This window comes from Trichoderma virens (assembly GCF_000170995.1).
Source record: "Trichoderma virens Gv29-8 chromosome Unknown TRIVIscaffold_6, whole genome shotgun sequence".
Classification (NCBI taxonomy): domain Eukaryota; kingdom Fungi; phylum Ascomycota; class Sordariomycetes; order Hypocreales; family Hypocreaceae; genus Trichoderma; species Trichoderma virens.
In genome coordinates this window covers 2,086,138-2,098,593 of record NW_014013743.1, presented here as the reverse complement: position 1 = coordinate 2,098,593, position 12,456 = coordinate 2,086,138, and the positions used below count along the sequence as shown (strand labels likewise).

At 51.7% G+C, this 12,456-nt stretch overlaps 4 protein-coding genes across 4 annotated transcripts; 3 read left to right on the top strand and 1 right to left on the bottom strand.

Moving 5' to 3' along the window:
• Window positions 1-1,355: 1,355 nt before the first annotated feature.
• On the bottom strand, window positions 1,356-2,222 carry TRIVIDRAFT_221994 (uncharacterized protein; the record flags this gene model as incomplete). The annotated part of the gene is made up of 3 exons (XM_014101469.1): window positions 1,356-1,585; window positions 1,648-1,732; window positions 2,148-2,222. The coding sequence occupies 3 exons, from the start codon at window positions 2,220-2,222 to the stop codon at window positions 1,356-1,358; spliced, it is 390 nt and encodes a 129-aa protein (XP_013956944.1).
• Window positions 2,223-3,858: 1,636 nt separating this feature from the next.
• On the top strand, window positions 3,859-4,696 carry TRIVIDRAFT_180027 (uncharacterized protein; the record flags this gene model as incomplete). The annotated part of the gene is made up of 3 exons (XM_014101468.1): window positions 3,859-4,005; window positions 4,189-4,338; window positions 4,483-4,696. 3 exons carry the CDS (start codon window positions 3,859-3,861, stop codon window positions 4,654-4,656), a joined length of 471 nt encoding a protein of 156 aa, XP_013956943.1.
• A 3,948-nt stretch (window positions 4,697-8,644) lies between these two features.
• On the top strand, window positions 8,645-9,163 carry TRIVIDRAFT_60433 (uncharacterized protein; the record flags this gene model as incomplete). The annotated part of the gene is made up of 2 exons (XM_014101467.1): window positions 8,645-8,782; window positions 8,954-9,163. The coding sequence occupies 2 exons, from the start codon at window positions 8,645-8,647 to the stop codon at window positions 9,161-9,163; spliced, it is 348 nt and encodes a 115-aa protein (XP_013956942.1).
• A 1,022-nt stretch (window positions 9,164-10,185) lies between these two features.
• Window positions 10,186-11,788, top strand: TRIVIDRAFT_60434 (uncharacterized protein; the record flags this gene model as incomplete). Its single annotated transcript, XM_014101466.1, has 3 exons — window positions 10,186-10,444; window positions 11,120-11,264; window positions 11,323-11,788. The coding sequence occupies 3 exons, from the start codon at window positions 10,186-10,188 to the stop codon at window positions 11,786-11,788; spliced, it is 870 nt and encodes a 289-aa protein (XP_013956941.1).
• Window positions 11,789-12,456: the final 668 nt, after the last annotated feature.

Genomic DNA, 12,456 nt, shown 5'->3' with positions numbered 1-12,456 from the left:
TCATTGAGCCCGGTTCAAGTAACTATCCAACCAGCAGGTGAAGACGCCTTCTTCTTCTCGGTTTACACCCTCATCGATTTCTTACCTCCTGATACGATGCGACATCGACTGCCTCTGACTCTACGATTCTTGCTCCACACGGCCCCTCGTATGCTCTTTTCTCCCCCTCGACGATCCTTGTTCGTACCCTTCCTCTCGCGGAAGCTACATGGTATCGTTCAATGGTACTGTATCAGAGGTGGTGCCTAGTCTCGGCACAAAGGCTTTACGAGCCTCTTGGTGAAGCTATATCTAGGCTTCAAGCCAGGGGTTTTGCTGACCAGTCAGCCGAGAGCCAGTAATATACAACTGCCGCTTTCGCAAAGCAAGAGAATCCAAAACCTGCATCTTGCATCGATCCAGACCATGTCATTGTGGCTGATGTCAATCCGACTCTGGAAAGCTAGTGCCAGAATGGGGATTCATCGCCTTATTCCCCATGTCGTCGACTGCTTACTTGGACAGGGGCCCGCTACTACCGACACCAATGTTGAGGCTCTGCTGAGTACCGCTCGCAATTCCCATGGCACAATCCGGTTTAGCTACCTACCGCCATTGATCCATCCAAGCACACTCAAACTCGACGTCCACGAACCTATCATAGAACCCTGAGCCATTGGCCCATGTCCGAATTATTCCCACATACGCCCCCCGGTCAGACCAATTTTCTACACTCACCCCTTTCAAGAAAGATGGGAAAGAAAAGAGAGAGAAAAGGGAAGCAAAAAACAAGTCAAGGTGGACCCCTCGTCGAGCCAGCCATCATATTGACGATGATTCGCCCATAAAGTATGGAGGCTCTTAGCTAGCTCCATATTCCTTGCACACAGTAAGCATTTCTTAGTAGTAAGATCACTAAACACGGTCACCGGCATAGAGTCATGCGTAGCCTAAAGTTTTGGGACAAAACATGAATGGTCGTTTTGAAAAAGAGTCAATGCCGCCTAAAATGGTTGCCTTGGGCTTGCCTCGCCTCGTCTTGGCCTTACAGTATGCACGAACTGTGTTACTCACATGCAAGGCAACGAACGGCAGCTTTCCTCAGCCATTGAGCCTAGCAGCAGCACGGTGCCCCGGATGGTTCATTTGCATGCATGCAGGTAAAACATGTGAACAAACATGTGAGTCGGAACGAAACATGTGATATGCAAGTCTATTTCAGGTTCTAAGGATCGAAATGAGTGGTGCTTTTGCTCAAAGATGTAGCCGCCAGTCTAATGCTCTAATAAAATGCTGTTTCCAATGCTGACAATGCAAATGAATGAATCCAAAAGTCCAACGCTGTAGCCGAATATGCTAGAAATCCCAAACTCCTCTCATGCTCTGTAGTGGTGGAATGCGAATTCCGCTGAATGCTCATCTAATGCCAATCTAAGTGCGAATACATGTTGTAGTACAGCAGCAGGGTTGCCAACTGCGGTCGAAGATGATGGAATCTTGGCCGGCTTTAGCTCATAGAGTATTCGCAGTTGTCGCAGCGCCAGGACTGGCACATGGGGCAAGAGTCGTTGATCTGGTAGCTGTACCAGCCGCCGGAGCACTTGCACTGCAAACATGTTAGTCATTACTGTTGGTGAGGAGGGAAATGGAATTGTTTGTTGGACGTACGCATCGCCAGTAGTTTGGCCTGACTGAGCCAGTGCATGATCGAGAAGAAGAAGAGTAGGTGCTTCGTCCGGAGCTCTTCTTGCGGCTACCAGATCGGTAGTCAGAAGATTCGACGCTAAGAAGAGGTCAGTGTTGGTTGCAGCAGATATCTGGATGTTGGCAACATACTACTGTCCACGAGGCATGATGATTGAATTGTACTTTGAAGAGTGAAGAAGCCGAAGTGTTTGGATAGAGAGATTGGTTGTGAGTTGCTTAAGAGGTGTTTGTGTAAGTATGTAAACTGCTGAATTGGCTGATGCTGATGCCCTCTTTCTCTTCTCTCGACAGATTGGCTCCCATTATATATATGTATATCCTCGTGGATGCTCCTCCCATGACGCACCGCGAACCATGGCTCAGAACGAAAGCCAAAACCACACGATGGCTTGACTCACAAGTCCTACGCCCTGTCTGAAAGATGCCTAAGGAAACTGCCTGCCAGAGAAAGGCAGGCTCACCGAAGGCAGCATCAGCAACAGCTCCAGGCCATGGCCAACAGCGACCAGAGGGCCCCAATTTTCCACAACGGCCATTGTGTGTCTAGTCGAAAGATATGACGCGCAGGCGTCTATTCAAGGCCAGAGTCAGACAAGGTGGGATGGCCCGCTGATAGGGCGAAACATGGGAAACAGCCTGCAAGGTGACCCGTCGATAGGGCGAAACCTCTTTGAAGGCCTGCGAGGCATAGACAAGGGCGTTCGACGTTCAGGCAAACATTCCTGCGAGCTTCCACAAAGCTTCGGTGCTAAGCCTGATGGGATCGTCAGCAGACCGAACGCTGCTGCGCTGCCCACTAGCTGCGAACTCAACTTGTTCACCTGCTGCGTTCTGTTCCTGTTCGAGGCCTCGTTTTGTCGTTCTCACACACCCGGGGAGTCGGTCGGCGCCCCGCCGCCTTCAATCGGCTCAAAAACCCTCCCAATCCTTTTTGATCCTCCGGGGCCCATCCCCGGCAGTGCTTGGGAAAGCGAGCGTCGGCAGGCAGGCAGCCGGGCGAGGTTCGGTCGCGGACATTGGCTGCTGCGAGTTATTGGACTTTGTCACAGGGTCTCGTATCATCGATCCCACAGCATGGGAGAGTGAAATCGCGTCAAAGCGTCCAGCTAGACAGCCAGACCCCTGCAAAACTGGTCCATGTTAGCGTCCAGGTACTCCATCTTGTCTCTCGTAACGCCCAAGGCAGTTGAGAAACTACAGGAACCACAGGGGGGCTTAGCAAACCTCTGAGCCCAGGAGCAAAGTCATAAAATCAGCTCCAGTCACGAGTTTTCCGTTCAAGGCGGAGATGGCAGTGCAATCCGGCACAAAATATTGAAACCCACGCCAGGCTCCCAAAAGGCAGCAGCTCAAGGTGAGGCACAAGATGAGGCAAATGTGGAGACGCCCGGAGGCGGCCGCCGTCAGTAAAAAGCCGGGCCTGATGCTAATGGGCGCTATGACGGCCTTCTAGCCTCGTCTCTCTTCATCCCCTGCAAAGTCCTACTTGGCTGGGAAACCAGAGCGCGATGGACAAGGCAGATCGCGGCAATAGTGTCGTTAGTTTTGGCGGTTTTGACGTAGGGCTGGAGAGGGATCCAAGCCAAGCGAAGCCAGCCGCCGCGAATCGAGTTAGGAGAGAAACCCGATGCCAGGATCACGTGTAAGTGTCCGAATCTAGCTTGGCCTAGTATTAGCATTCCATGATTTTGTTTATTGTTTACTTGACGTCATTGACGAGAAACCAGGTATGGTGTAGTATTGAGTGGTGAAATCAGGGAGATGAGCAGCAGAATTGCTCGCCTATACAGGCATGAGGATAAGAAATGCGATCGTGATGATGGAGAGCCAGGGGGAGAATGAGTACCGCTTCCATCTGCAATTCCCCCCCTCTCTTCCTCTTTCTCCCTCTCCCTCTCTACGTTGCCTTGGCTGAGGCTGAAGAGAAGCGCCCTACTCGCCCTCTGATTTTTGGCTTTTTCTATACGCCTCACCTGCAAAGCAATAGTTGAGGCTGCAAGGAGTAAACGGTTGTCCAGACTATTGCCTTTTTCCTTCTTTTGCCCATTTTCGGGAAAAACTAGTCAGTCGGGCTATTTTCGCCCTGTCTTGCTCATCGAAGGATCTGGTCTTAGTTCGGGCATAGCCAAACGCAGCTACCGAGCGAAGCATATGCATACGCGCACAAACACCATGGCAAAATCCAGCCTCTCCATCAGCTACTACGCTTTTACAGCGCTTCATGTCGCCTGCTTTGCCCTCGCAATTACCGTCTGCGGCCTTTACGGCACCGACCTGAAGCGGGCGAGCCAGTTTGACAATTACACACACTCGAAATGGGTAAGTCGCACAGATGGAGTCATGGAGTAATATTGACAGACATTACGAATATGCACTCTGTGCTACTGTGCATACGAGTACGAGTATACTCATGAGAGGAGCCCCCAACCATGACCAATACTCGCTGCTGGGAATAGAAGCAAGGGGCAGAATAGGTTTGGCTAACTGTTTGCAAACCCACAGATCTATGCCGTCGTTGTCGGCGCTTTGACGGCGGCTACGTGTGCCCTCTACTTCATCCCTTTCATCATAGAAGCCGGTGGGGTTTTCATCGTCGCCTGGGATCTCATCCTATTCATCCTGTGGATCACTCTGTTTGGTGTCTTCGGCAAGGTACGTTTGACCTTGATCAAATATGCGTTGCACAACGCATTTACGGAGAGAGAGGGGGATGGAGAGGCTGGGATGCAATGCAATGCAAAGGCTACCAGCGTTGTTGCTTTTCATGACCTGATTCTGACATGTCAACTCGCACAGCTTTACATTTACGAAAACGCCCATGGCAACGGAGACATTGAGCGCATGAAGCACGCCGTGTGGGTAGACTTGACCGGTGCACTGCTCTGGCTGATTGCAGTTGTTGCTGCATCTGCGTACTGGTCGAAGCATCGGATTACTCGCACCCGTTTCACTGGTCGAGCCGAGGTCTAGTCCTCCCTGTTGTACCTCTCTGTCATCCTCGCAAGCGAGGAGAAGAGGCAGGAGAAGTAGGGCAAGCCACACACGCGACAGGGAGAACCCGTCGCTGTTAAGCGAGCAGAAGAAAGATGGACAGCCTCGACATGCGTATCCATCCCACATACGGCATGGGAAGTGTTCATCTGCGGTAATTTGGCGGTTCGATTGCGATATCTGATATTTGAGTACGGTGCGGGTAAAATGGGAAGAGATGGATGACATGGTAATAATGATATGATACCCCTCTGGTTCGTTCGAGGAGAAGAGCGTGGGGACTTTGTGATTTTGCAACGTTTGCCCCATTCATTCGTTTGCTCCGCGGCATGTGAGAGGAGAAGCAACATGGTTGGACGGAAGAGGCTCCGGAGGTGGCTCATAGATTGTCATGGTTAGTCAATCAGCGCGCTCTAGGTCTTTTCTCTCAACATACTCGTAACAATGCCTGACGTGTGTTTCTATGGCCCCATTGATATGCTCCGTCCTGTGCTCCGTAATGGCTAGGCTGGTGTGGGGAGACGTATGTAGGTATCCATGGCTGCCATTGACGCGATAGGACATGAGCCTGGACACACGATATGTCGCCAAGAGCCAGGCCGGCAAAGATATGATGCCAGACTCAGCTCTGTTTGGTCCAGCCGCCTCAGGCCCACGGACACGGCTGCCGAGAACCCCCCTTGTCCCTCTTCCCCAGACAAATGAGGGGAGGCGATTCTGCTTCCACCGCCGAAGCAGCACGAGGCCTGGCATTGGCGTTGCATCCAGAGTGGTGCCCGACGATATCCCTCAGATTAACATTGCAGCAGCATGCAAGTTGAGACCCAACGAAAACGAGCCGAGTACAGCAGACCGGCCGGGGAGAAATAGAGCGAGAAGAGGCGCTCTCGGGCAAGACTTCCCACGGGCCTATTCCCTTTGGGCGCGATGGCAGCCCACCGATCGGCAACGGTCCAACACTACAACGGTTTGGACGGAAGAGAAATATTAGAGACGAAAAAAAAGGATCCCAGTAAGGCCAATACTTGGTGGCCGTGTGACGTCAAGCTCGTCCCCAAGATACCTTGCAGGGTATACAGGGTTGCCCATCCTCAACACTTTTCTCTCGTCTTTCGGGGATTGCTCCAAAACTCGTCCATGGGACTCGCACCTCGATGCTCTGCGTGTTCAGTCGAAGCGGTTGAAATCAAAAGGACCCACGATCAAAAAGGTCCAAGCCGACATCTCATATGTGTCCCTTCGTCATAACGCTTTATGTGGGGTGACGTGGTTGGCGTCACTGGTGCAGCTGCTGGCGCTTTCATATTGGATCCGACCTTTTTTTCCAATCGACTTTGCCATCCTCGTATGCTCGAGGCTCTAGCTCGCAGAGGCGCCCCGAAGTGCTTAGTGAGTCGAAGCGCGTGGCGCCAAAACAAACGGACAAGGGGATTGGGGACACAGAGCCGGATCCTAGCATCCATGTGAAGTCAGTTCAGTGAGAATGTAAAGAGAGGCGCGCAAAAGCATCCACTACCAGATCAGGGGCATCGACGTATTAGTGCCTTAGTACTACTAAGTGAGTGCTACCTTGGTAGTAGGTAATAATGCTTCGTACATACAGGCCATGGCATGATGCAGCAGAGCCTTGAAAATAAAGCCTGCATGTACTCCGTACAGTAGTGAGTGAGCAGGTACTCGGGTCTACTCATTGTCAGCAGGCCGTGATAGGTGTGCATCTGGTCTTTGTCACACCACCCATGAGGAGAGACAAACACGGCCAGTATGTAATAATAACCTTCTTCGTCTCCTCCATTGTCGCTCTAAAGCCGTACAAAGAGTAGGAAATGGCAAGGATGGGCGTTGCCAAAAGAGATCTACCCACAAAAGAAGCGTAGCGTTGGATGAGAGGGAACAAAAAAGGCGCGTAGCTGAGACATGAAGCTTATCGCTAGTACCCGTCAATCCTTTATTGAATTTGAATATTGCGAGGCGCGCAATGTCTCAGTCATCTTATCACTGGCCTGCCGAATCTCTCAGATTCGTGTGCGTGTGCGTGGCTCTCTCTCATGGATGAACTGGGATCCACAGGCTGATCAAGGACTGTGAGACGCTCACATGTGCTCCATACATGGACAGACAGAAACACACCACCTCTCTCTCTCATTCTCACGCACACACCTCGTTTGATTGGAGCCAAGACTTGGGGAATTCTCACGGGCTAGGGAGAGGCAAAGATTTCAAAAGAAAGAAAAGAAAAAAAGGCAATAGCAAAGGCAAATCCCAGGCCGCCGCCGGGAGCTTGCATCCCATGGGCTGTCTTGACAGCATCACCACTAGCTCCAAGGCGCGGCTTCGGCAAGGGCTCTGAGTGGGAGAGACCGGGCCTGCATAGGACCGCCATATCCGCTCCTTTTGTACTCCGCCAATTTGCATGCAACAAGAGCCCTTGTACGAGAGCCGACAGGCATGGATGTCGCAGCAGAGCATGCCGTCGTGTCGCCACTAGCAACCGACCACGAGATGAGATTCAAGTCAAACTTTCGATACGACGCGTGGGGATCGTGGAGCAAAGAGGGGATCTGGTGCGAAGACGGGGGAAGCACGAAGCCCAACGAGCTCTGGCTTTCGCTGCCATTCGTCACGAGGACGTTGGGAAAAGTGGATGGATGGACGTGTTCGAAAGCATGAGGCAAAGATGGGAGAAGAGCCACTCGCCTCTGTCGTGTCGTTTGTCTGTTCTTGGGAGGGGAGGAGGGCCAGGAGGGCAGAGCAGAGCCGTATAACCTCCAATCCTTACCTGGGGTATACGCATTCAACGTCTGTACCAATGTACGTGGTAAGCTGATGCCTGTACATGCACGCACTCCATACTTTTGTTACGCCGCCAACATCATCAAGCCCGAGAGACACCAACTGCCAATGCCTGTGTACTGTAATAATCGTACATCGAACTAGGGAGTAGAGGCGGAGAGGCTCGGAGCGAGGTGAGGCAAGGTACGGTGCTTGCCCAGGGAAAATGGCCTCATCAGCTTGGTACATGTACTCCCAGCATTCTCGCATCCTCGCATCCATCTCCAAACTCCACACCACCGCGAAATTGTGCTCCGGGCAAACAAGGCTGGACCTCCCCCCCCCCCCCCTTTCCCTGTTCCCCCCAGCAGTAGTAAGTACCACGTCTTGTCTTGTCTTGCTTGTACTCGGAGCGCCATCGCTCGTTTCGGCAGATAATTGTTGTCGTTTAGTCCAAGGATAATATCACCTTGGTACCTTGGTAGCGGCTGAGGTATCATCGTGTTTTCCTAGTACCCACCAACCCGTCTGTGCGATAAGGCTGCTGGGACAGGCACAACTTGCAAGCACCAGGATGGTACGAGGAGGACAGGTACAGGGGCATTACCGTGCATGGTGCATGTACATGTATGACACTGATTCATCATCTCAGGAGTCCCTTGGCGCGCGTTGACGGAGACAAAGCCCGATTGACTTCTTCTTTTTATCGTGTTCGGGAGCCTCCTGTCCCGATTGCTCAGGCCTGCTTTGTGTGCCCCGTAGAAGTCCTGTACATGTATGTAGGGACGCACTACCGGGTTTGGATGTCAGCCCGTTCTATCTTCAAGGGTCCAAAGTCTCCGGCTTCATCTCGCTCTGCCGGTGATGCTAGTCGCAGATTCAAGATGGCAGCTAAACTCTGTATGGGCTCCGCCATGGTTGGTGCTGATCTTGAAACAAAATACAAAAAGTTATTTAAGTTGAAACGCTCTCGGTGAGGGGCCAGAGAGGAGGGAGAGAAGAACCATAATCCGAGTGCGACGATGGCTTGCCGGAGAATCTCATGTCACATCGGTCCCTGGCCGCGCCCAATGACGACGAGGCCACACATAGGCCCAAGCCACGCCCATCAGAGGCGGAAGCACGCCGTTCTTTTCTGTATTGCATGCTGGCCAGCTGCACTTTGCACGTACTGTACTAACTAGACTGGAGCACAATGAGCGAGCAGGAAAATAGGGCGAATGGCAACACTTCTCAAGAGCAGAATCCTGATGCGGGGACCGGCTTGATGATCCCCCCAACACACACCGATTCGGCCCTGTGTGGTCCGGCCATCCGCGCAGCAGCAAACAAGGTCAGTCACAACTCAAGTTGAAAGCTCATCAATTGAAACATCAGAAGCAGCAGCTAGACTTCATGTCACTTCCCAATTGCGGCGCCACGGACCAAGCAAACGTGAAAGGCCTTGGGCCACCGACGACTAGTCTTTAGCCACCTACATGTCCACAACGCAATTCATCCAAAGCAAACACACTACGGCTGGGCACTTGAGAATCTGCCCACCATGGGAAGACAAAGCCAGAGACCAGCCAAAGAAGCCCAAAGCCCAGCCCAAACAGCCTGGACCGGCGCCATTGCGATAGGCTCATGGCCCACGACCGGAGCTGCACAGGCTCTGGGCTCCACGCAAACCGGCCATGCTAGTGGCCCATCTCACGCATCAATGGCACCTTGAGGGAGCCATTTGTGCGTTTCACAACAGCAAGCCCCCTGCCCAAAAGCTGCCGGTACAAAGCAGCAGCACTGTGCTGATCCGGTACCCAACATGCTCATGCTCGTACATGGAATAAGCGCTGCAAAGAGAGGCGTCTCGTCTTGTGCCTGCCTGTACCTTGTGCCTTTCTGTGTGTCCGAGTACGGTGTGTGGCTGTCTGTTGTGCTGCTGTTACGAGTATTTTGCCTTCCAATTCCTTCTCTTGCCCACGTACGAGTACCACTTTGCATGCGTCGAATTGCAAGCATAATCTTCCTCCTGTACCTCTTACACAGATTACTCTGTCCTTTTTATGAGCGGTGGGCTCATTTTTTGGTTCGGTCGTGGGTTCCTTATACTTTTGCCGTACCCTTTATTTTCCCTTGCCTGGGTGGCTTTGGATTTCTCTATTTATCCCCGGCCCCAGGCCTTTTTTTTTCCCTGTTGGTGTGCAACAAACGACCCGGATCTTTCGACAACCTTATTGCCCAAGGATTCTTCTTCTTTACTACGTCTCCCACACATTCAGAGAATAACCCCCCCTCCCCCTCCATTATTCAGAAGCTCAAAGCATCAATCCTTTCTTCTCCCGCCTTGCCCCCTTTGTCTCTTCGCCTCCCGTCACATCCATCATCCGGCTTTTACTCGAGGAAGCACCCTGTCATTTCCACTTTGACTCGCAGCAACCAAACAAATCACCGTTCAATTTCCGTGGCTTGTGTTGCGGCCATCTCCTTATTACCTCCATTCTCTACTTCTTCTTTTCAATTCCTCCTCTCAATCATCGTGGCATCGTCCTAGGCGAAACGCCGCTGCATTGCTAGATCCGTCACACGTCTAGCACCTCATTCTCTCTCTCTCCATCTTGCTAGCGACTCACTCTGTTCTTCCCTGCCTCTGTTTGAATGGGCAGCATAGAGAATTGGAGTTCCGACGAGGGAACCGGTCCTGTAGAGAGGCCTTTCCGCTCCCGCAAACCCCATCGCCAGTCATCGCATCGTAACATGAATCGCTCAGTGTCCATCCTGTCCAACCTGTCTGAAATGTCAGAATCCTTCGTTTTTGGCACCACCCGCTGGTATCCCGACGAACCAAAGACGAATCACGACTACTCGTCTGACCTTCGGGAGCCCAAGTCCAAGACTTCCGATACCGACATTGACGACGACTGGTCTGATATGCCGACTTACAATCCGAAGCCCTCAGCCAGGGCCTCTGGCTCCGACATGGAGAGGGAGCGGCCTGAGCGCCGGCGATCCATTAGTAAGTTGGAATTCTGCAGTCCCCTCCCTTGTTGGCATTTCTTGTCGTCTTCTTTGTTTCCCCCTTCCTCTTAGTTCCGGTTTGTTCTTTTTCACATGCTTCATTCGTCGATCCATTGACCCACCAGTCCGTTCATCCCATTCTCTCTCTTCCGTTGTGTCTGGCCCCCCTTTCCCATTCCTCTTGTGGTCCCTCTCCTCCTGTGTTGCCGTAATACGGACGGGTCGGAGATTTTCCCCCATTGTCTAGTCATGTCTCAGCCGGTCGAATTTGGTAGCGACCAGCACTTGGACATGACGGCGGCAGCTCCATCCACAAAATCTATCCCCATAGGAGGCGCCTAGCCCGATTGTCTAATCCCCACAGCGAGAAGAGCCATCGCGGGGTATCCGGAGTCAATCATCTTGCATGAGGCTCAGGCACGCGACCATCGGGGACCGATTTTATGTGGATTTCTGCTTGCCGCCATACCCTTTCCTATGTGTGATCCTCTGTTGTCATTCATCGGTCATTCATCAATTTCTCATCTGAATAGTTATATAAGCGTCCATAAACTATTTCCTTCTTCACCCCTGTTTTCACCGCTCTCTCTCTTCTTCTCCTTGACATTCAACACTTAACTAGCACTCTACTCTTCACCATCTTCTCTTCTACCTCTAACACAATCTTCTACAGAAGCCGACGTGGACCACGGCGCTGGATCCAGCTCATCCGCATCTACCGGCAGCCGCCCCATTGCCATTCCCAGATCGAGACAAAACAGCTCTGCGTCTGCCATCACACTCCCTGAGGCCCTGTCCGCCAGGGGTGAGAAGCAAGGGTAAAGACCGATCAATGCCAGTCCCGGATTTTGCTTGATACTAACTCTTTGGTTACAGTGGTTACTTTCCCCTTCACGAAGATCCCAAGACTCGCGTGCGCCACACTCATCCTTTCTACCACGACATCAAGAGCCACATCATGGACCACTCTGTTGAGGACGTGGACACGGGCGCGGATGCAGACATCGATATGCCCATGCCCCGGTCCCAGTATCATTTATCCGGCTCCGCAAGGGATCATAACGAGCCATACTGGCTGCCAAGCGATGATGATGAAGATAGCGAACCCTTTCGCTCCGCCTCGATGGGCAAGTATTATCCTGGAGTCTACGAAAGACGCCAGGCCCAGAAAAAGAGCGGTCGACCAGTTGAACCTGCACCAAGCAACAGGCCACCCGCTTCCCAGTCCAGAACCCCTAGGACTCAGAGGAACAGACCAAAACCAAAGACTCCGGTCCTTGCCCCACGGTCTGCAGCGGCTACCGAAGCCATCCCCCCCTTGAAGCTGTCATCAGCTGAGTAACAGTTTCTATGATGTAGAAGCTGCCCGACCGATAGAGAGTCGTGGAGCCTGTAGTCTCGTCATTTTATGCGACGCTTTCGCATGTAGAGCGTGTTTTTCTTGATTAGAACAGAAATGGTATCACGGAATGATTTACGACAGTGGGATTTGGATTTGACTATTTGCGAGAGCGACAGCGGCGATGAGATAGCTGCCCCATACACTTGGCTTATTCGGAATTGGGATCGCAGGAAATGTATCCAGCGATAAACATAGGGTATTTTTCTAAGAAAGTTTTTTTATTATTATTAGCTCAGACAGTGTACTGTGAAATTCTGCCGCTGGCGAAACAGCTATAAAATTTGTGCACCTTAGCAATATCTCACCTCACTCAGATAGGTACGCCGTTTACGCATCGATGAACAATTATCTCCAATCTATTCATTCAGCCCTTTAAAGAATCATGACGCTAATTCCGCCAATTCTTACACTGTAATATGAGTGATGAAATTGCAATCCACTAAAATATCTGCTCGCTGGATGTAGACGCCGTATGATTAAAGAATTTAGCAAAATACGAGTAGTTTGGCCATCTCCTCACCAGCGGGGTTTTAAGCATTGAGCGTTTTTTTTTCCGAGTCATGGTAGATTATTCTGCTATCAATGGTATCCTGAGGATCAAACATCGT